Source organism: Salvelinus fontinalis, unplaced genomic scaffold (assembly GCF_029448725.1).
Source record: "Salvelinus fontinalis isolate EN_2023a unplaced genomic scaffold, ASM2944872v1 scaffold_0075, whole genome shotgun sequence".
NCBI lineage: Eukaryota > Metazoa > Chordata > Actinopteri > Salmoniformes > Salmonidae > Salvelinus > Salvelinus fontinalis.
The window spans coordinates 257,723-264,530 of NW_026600284.1; the positions used below are offsets into that span (position 1 = coordinate 257,723).

Below are 6,808 nucleotides of genomic sequence, written 5' to 3' on the forward strand. Positions count from 1 at the left end.
ACTTTGAGGTGATGATTTTGGCAGACCAGACCAGTTACATCGACAGTATAAATCTTAACAAGAAAATACAGTGGGGTTTGATTTTTATTTCTGCTTTGTTGTCAGATTCCCAGAGCAGATATTTATTTTCTCCTCTGTCAGCCTCCTTGATTCTCTTCCTAAAATAATGATTATCTTTCATGTCATTGTAGTTGTGAATATTCCTGGTGTCTTGTTGTGTTTAGGTGAGAGAAATGATGTCATTGTGACAGAAGGGATGTAACTCTAGTTCTGATTGGAGGAAGAATGTATTGGATCAGGACAGACATGGAGGGCTTGTGCCAAGTCTGTTAACTCTCTCTCTCTCTCTCTCTCTCTCTCTCTCTCTCTCTCACACACACACACACACACACACACACACACACACACACACACACACACACACACACACACACACACACACACACACACACACACACACACACACACACAGTAGAAAACACGAGAATTACACAATAGCATCTGCTTTCAATCTTGTTTATTTTAGATAATTAACTAAGTCATATGATTAAAATAATTTGAGAACTACACAACTACAGCAGTGATATTTTCTAAAGTTACAACTAAACAATGATTTTAAATCAATAAGATAACAATATATATGTCAGACTTGACTTCCTTCATCTGGTCTTTTCCAGACTTTTCTCCTGTGACTTGATGTCTTCCTCTCAGCAGCCGTAGAGTCTGTTGATCCTCAGGATGTCAGTGGTGGACAACCCCTGTCTCTGGCCGATGGGCACGTTGGGGTTGGGGATGGGGGTGATGGTGTCCATCCCGTTGATAGAGAAGGCTGTATTTCCATAGTGCATGACAGAGCTGTAGTCGTAGGCAGTGTTCAGGTTGTTGGTGTTTGATCTGTCGAAGTTGTAGGCGTTGTTAGAGTCGATGTTACTCCAGTTGATGGTGACATACTGGTCACGGTCGCTCCTGGTTTGTTCGTGCTGGAAGCCCAGAGCGTGGAGAGTCTCGTGCTGAATGACCCCGAAGTAAACGCAGCCGTCCATTTGGAGAGAGACCGTCTGTTGGCCTCCCACTCTCCCAAGAGAGGACCAGCATCCGTCTCTGGGCTCGTAGCTGATGAAGTCAACCTGATTCTGACGAGGCACGAAGCGAATGCAGGTCTTGGAAGGGAAGGCCCGGAGGGCATTCTCAATGATCTGCTTGTTAGAGGAACTGAAGCTACTGCTCACTGTGTAGGGCACTTCAACCAATCCGTCAGTGCCTTTTTTCCAGAAGCACCCTGCACTGTAAAATAACATTTAGCTGGTTAGTCAATTATATCTGAAAATACAATTATTTTGACATAAAAAAATATATTCGTTAAATTAAAGTATGTATATATATCAACATAAGATGCATGTAAAAACAACTCCAAAGGGAACTGTGTTTCATTTCCCCTCAATTTACTAATTTTAAGTTCCAGCAACAACTTGACACCTGTCTCTGTTTTTAGAGGATTGTGGGTAATTCCACATTCTTTGACTTTATACTACTTCTACACAATGTTGTATACATATTTTGAAGGCAGAAAATTATATTTCTGTATTAGTATTTAGGTAACTTTCTGAAACATTAAAAGTGAAGTATATTGTACATAAAAATACCTAATCTTGGAAATACTCAAAAAAGCTGATGCAGATAGATGTAAAAGTAGAATTCATACAATATTGTTGTTAGTGTGTGTTGGTTGTACCTAAAGCAAACCATGGCATTTCTGGTTGTTGGCGCCACCATGTCTCCCTCCAACAGAAACTGACTGGAGCCGTTATTGGTGGTCAGAATTCTCTCAGTGATGTCTACATCCTCAGGGTCGTCTGTTAGGATCTCTGGTCCACTTCCGTCCTCCATGAGAGGGTTGGCCTGAGAGAGGCCCAGCAGCAGCAGCAGCAGCAGGGTCAGAGAGGGGCTTTGCTCCATCTTCAGTGTGTGGAGAGGAGAGACTCTGGATGGCTCCTTGGATCTGACAGTGGAGAGACTCTAGATGGCTTCTTGGTCCTGGAGATGCTTTGGAGCGGCTTGATGTGTGATTCTGTCTGGTCAGTCCTGGGCTTTTTATACAGTCCTCTACAGGTGTGTCTGCTGGAGGATTATGGTTTGGGGTCCATGTTGTTAGTCCTAAATAAACCTCTGAAGGGAGGGTTCCACCACCACACCTACAGTTTCAACATGGTTTTAATCCATACAGGTCCATTTACACCTGGCCATGCCTACTCAACAAACACGTCACACACTAATGTCATGACAGTTTAATCTACTACAATGATGTGGAGAGGAACGTTTAAACTTTTTAATGTTTATTTGTCACCTGCACAGGACACAGCAGGTGTAAAACAGTACATTGAAATATTTGCAGCTCTTAATTAAGTAATATAGATTTTAAAAACACAGGAATAATCTAGATAATAAAACAGTAATTTTATTTTAATTAAATTTTTTATTCAACTGTTCTGCCTGCGGCTATGGAACCCTGACCTGTTCACCGGACGTGCTACCTGTCCCAGACCTGCTGTTTTCAACTCTAGAGACAGCAGGTGCGGTAGAGATACTCTGAATGATCGGCTATGAAAAACCACCTGACATTTACTCCTGAGGTGCTGACTTTTTGCACCCTCAACACCTACTGTGATTATTATTATTTGACCATGCTGGTCATTTATGAACATTTTGAACATCTTGGCCATGTTCTGTTATAATCTCCCCCCGGCACAGCCAGAAGAGGACTGGCCACCCCTCATAGCCTGGTTCCTCTCTAGGTTTCTTCCTAGGTTTTGGCCTTTCTAGGGAGTTTTTCCTAGCCACCGTACTTCTACACCTGCATTGCTTGCTGTTTGGGGTTTTAGGCTGGGTTTCTGTACAGCACTTTGAGATATCAGCTGATGTAAGAAGGGCTATAGTATATAAATACATTTGATTTGATAATAATCTAGATTATAAACATTGTAATGATATAGATAATAAACACAGTAATAATCTAGATAATAAACACAGTAATAATCTAGATAATAAACACAGTAATAATCTAGATAATAAACACAGTAATAATCTAGATAATAAACACAGTAATAATCTAGATAATAAACACAGTAATAATCTAGATAATAAACACAGTAATAATCTAGATAATAAACATTGTAATGATATAGATAATAAACACAGTAATAATCTAGATAATAAACATAGTAATAATCTAGATTATAAACATTGTAATGATATAGATAATAAACATTGTAATGTTATAGATAATAAACACAGTAATAATCTAGATAATAAACATTGTAATGATATAGATAATAAACATTGTAATGATATAGATGTCACGTTCGTCGTAATGATTGGACCAAGGCGCAGCGTGCGTAGAGTTCCACATCTTTTAATTCATAGACACTCAGCAGAACAAACAAGCACAAAGGAAATGTGAAGCTACTGGTGAAGCTACACAGGCAACTATCCGTAGACAAGATCCCACCAAACACAAAATGAATAAATGGCTACCTAAATATGATCCCCAAAATCAGAGACAACGATAAACAGCTGTCTCTGATTGGGAACCATATCAGGCCAACAACACCCCTAGACATACAACACCCCTAGATGACCCACCCTAGTCACTATCACGCTCCAACCGACAGAGAATAAACAGCTTACTATGGTCAGGTCGTGACAATAGATAATAAAAACACTGTAATTAAATAGATAATAAACTGTAATAATATAGATAATAAACACTGTAATAATATAGATAATATAGAATAAAAACAGGTTACGGTGTAATGGCAGGTCTGTAGTTAGGGTGTAACGGCAGGTCTGTAGTTAGGGTGTAATGGCAGGTCTGTAGTTAGGGTGTAATGGCAGGTCTGTAGTTAGGGTGTAATGGCAGGTCTGTACAGGTTAGGGTGTAATGGCAGGTCTGTAGTTAGGGTGTAATGGCAGGTCTGTAGTTAGGGTGTAATGGCAGGTCTGTAGTTAGGGTGTAATGGCAGGTCTGTAGTTAGGGTGTAATGGCAGGTCTGTAGTTAGGGTGTAATGGCAGGTCTGTAGTTAGGGTGTAATGGCAGGTCTGTAGTTAGGGTGTAATGGCAGGTCTGTAGTTAGGGTGTAACAACAGGTCTGTAGTTAGGGTGTAATGGCAGGTCTGTAGTTAGGGTGTAATGGCAGGTCTGTAGTTAGGGTGTAATGGCAGGTCTGTAGTTAGGGTGTAATGGCAGGTCTGTAGTTAGGGTGTAATGGCAGGTCTGTAGTTAGGGTGTAATGGCAGGTCTGTAGTTAGGGTGTAACGGCAGGTCTGTAGTTAGGGTGTAACGGAAGGTCTGTAGTTAGGGTGTAATGGCAGGTCTGTACAGGTTAGGGTGTAATGGCAGGTCTGTACAGGTTAGGGTGTAATGGCAGGTCTGTAGTTAGGGTGTAATGGCAGGTCTGTACAGGTTAGGGTGTAATGGCAGGTCTGTAGTTAGGGTGTAATGGCAGGTCTGTAGTTAGGGTGTAATGGCAGGTCTGTAGTTAGGGTGTAATGGCAGGTCTGTAGTTAGGGTGTAATGGCAGGTCTGTAGTTAGGGTGTAATGGCAGGTCTGTAGTTAGGGTGTAATGGCAGGTCTGTAGTTAGGGTGTAATGGCAGGTCTGTAGTTAGGGTGTAACAACAGGTCTGTAGTTAGGGTGTAATGGCAGGTCTGTACAGGTTAGGGTGTAATGGCAGGTCTGTAGTTAGGGTGTAATGGCAGGTCTGTAGTTAGGGTGTAATGGCAGGTCTGTAGTTAGGGTGTAATGGCAGGTCTGTAGTTAGGGTGTAATGGCAGGTCTGTACAGGTTAGGGTGTAATGGCAGGTCTGTACAGGTTAGGGTGTAACGGCAGGTCTGTAGTTAGGGTGTAATGGCATGTCTGTAGTTAGGGTCTAATGGCAGGTCTGTAGTTAGGGTGTAATGGCAGGTCTGTAGTTAGGGTGTAATGGCAGGTCTGTAGTTAGGATGTAATGGCAGGTCTGTAGTTAGGGTGTAATGGCAGGTCTGTAGTTGGGGTGTAATGGCAGGTGTGTAGTTAGGGTGTAATGGCAGGTCTGTAGTTAGGGTGTAATGGCAGGTCTGTAGTTAGGGTGTAATGGCAGGTCTGTAGTTAGGGTGTAATGGCAGGTCTGTAGTTAGGGTGTAATGGCAGCTCTGTACAGGTTAGGGTGTAACGGCAGGTCTGTAGTTAGGGTGTAATGGCAGGTCTGTAGTTAGGGTGTAACGGCAGGTCTGTAGTTAGGGTGTAATGGCAGGTCTGTAGTTAGGGTGTAATGGCAGGTCTGTAGTTAGGGTGTAATGGCAGGTCTGTAGTTAGGGTGTAACGGCAGGTCTGTAGTTAGGTTGTAATGGCAGGTCTGTAGTAACGGTGTAACGGCAGGTCTGTAGTTAGGGTGTAATGACATGTCTGTAGTTAGGGTGTAATGGCAGGTCTGTAGTAACGGTGTAACGGCAGGTCTGTAGTTAGGGTGTAACGGCAGGTCTGTAGTTAGGGTGTAACGGCAGGTCTGTAGTTAGGGTGTAACGGCAGGTCTGTAGTTAGGGTGTAATGGCAGGTCTGTAGTTAGGGTGTAATGGCAGGTCTGTAGTTAGGGTGTAATGGCAGGTCTGTAGTTAGGGTGTAATGGCATGTCTGTAGTTAGGGTGTAATGGCAGGTCTGTACAGGTTAGGGTGTAATGGCAGGTCTGTAGTTAGGGTGTAACGGCAGGTCTGTAGTTAGGGTGTAACGGCAGGTCTGTAGTTAGGTTGTAATGGCAGGCCTGTAGTTAGGGTGTAATGGCAGGTCTGTAGTTAGGGTGTAATGGCAGGTCTGTAGTTAGGGTGTAATGGCAGGTCTGTACAGGTTAGGGTGTAATGGCAGGTCTGTAGTTAGGGTGTAACGGCAGGTCTGTAGTTAGGGTGTAACGGCAGGTCTGTAGTTAGGGTGTAATGGCAGGTCTGTAGTTAGGGTGTAATGGCAGGTCTGTACAGGTTAGGGTGTAATGGCAGGTCTGTAGTTAGGGTGTAACGGCAGGTCTGTAGTTAGGGTGTAATGGCAGGTCTGTAGTTAGGGTGTAATGGCAGGTCTGTAGTTAGGGTGTAATGGCAGGTCTGTAGTTAGGGTGTAATGGCAGGTCTGTAGTTAGGGTGTAATGGCAGGTCTGTAGTTAGGGTGTAATGGCAGGTCTGTAGTTAGGGTGTAATGGCAGGTCTGTACAGGTTAGGGTGTAATGGCAGTTCTGTAGTTAGGGTGTAATGGCAGGTCTGTAGTTAGGGTGTAATGGCAGGTCTGTACAGGTTAGGGTGTAATGGCAGGTCTGTAGTTAGGGTGTAACGGCAGGTCTGTAGTTAGGGTGTAATGGCAGGTCTGTACAGGTTAGGGTGTAATGGCAGGTCTGTAGTTAGGGTGTAATGGCAGGTCTGTAGTTAGGGTGTAATGGCAGGTCTGTACAGGTTAGGGTGTAATGGCAGGTCTGTAGTTAGGGTGTAATGGCAGGTCTGTAGTTAGGGTGTAATGGCAGGTCTGTAGTTAGGGTGTAATGGCAGGTCTGTAAATCCTCAGTGATGTGGACACAGAGGAACAGGAAGCTCTTGACCCCGTCCACTGGGAGATGTGTACCTGCCCCTGTTTCCTGTCGTCCACCATCAGCTCCTTGTTGAGGGAGAGAGGTTGTTGTCCTGGCAACACACTGCCAGGGTTCTGACCTGCTTCCTATAGGCTGTCTGGTCACCGTCAGTGATCAGGCCTCACCATCGTCGTATCATCAGGTCCTTGTTGACGTTGAGAGGTTGT

The 6,808-nt window shown here is 43.7% G+C and overlaps 1 protein-coding gene and 1 long non-coding RNA gene across 6 annotated transcripts; one reads left to right on the top strand and one right to left on the bottom strand.

The window, feature by feature from the left end:
- Positions 1 to 496: 496 nt before the first annotated feature.
- LOC129842932 (hatching enzyme 1.2-like) lies at positions 497 to 2,005 on the bottom strand. Its single transcript, XM_055911639.1, has 2 exons — positions 1,733 to 2,005; positions 497 to 1,284 (listed from the first exon to the last, which is right to left on the bottom strand). Exons 1-2 carry the CDS (start codon positions 1,954 to 1,956, stop codon positions 708 to 710), a joined length of 801 nt encoding a protein of 266 aa, XP_055767614.1. The 5' UTR covers positions 1,957 to 2,005; the 3' UTR covers positions 497 to 707.
- On the top strand, positions 966 to 5,769 carry LOC129842933 (uncharacterized). Of its 5 annotated transcripts, none has more exons than XR_008757711.1 (4): positions 966 to 4,294; positions 4,345 to 4,628; positions 4,679 to 4,859; positions 4,938 to 5,763. It is a non-coding gene; the product is annotated as an uncharacterized LOC129842933 (long non-coding RNA). The 5 variants fall into 5 exon arrangements; XR_008757710.1 differs by having other exon boundaries at positions 4,345 to 4,859; positions 4,938 to 5,640; positions 5,691 to 5,756; XR_008757712.1 differs by having other exon boundaries at positions 4,345 to 4,859; positions 4,938 to 5,769.
- Positions 5,770 to 6,808: the final 1,039 nt, after the last annotated feature.

Excerpts from the sequence above, each read along its gene's own strand:
- LOC129842932 (XM_055911639.1), bottom strand. The coding sequence starts at position 1,956 with ATGGAGCAAAGCCCCTCTCTGACCCTGCTGCTGCTGCTGCTGCTGGGC. Across the intron at positions 1,285-1,732 it reads AATGCCATGGTTTGCTTTAG|TGCAGGGTGCTTCTGGAAAA; the intron begins GTACAACCAACA and ends GTTATTTTACAG.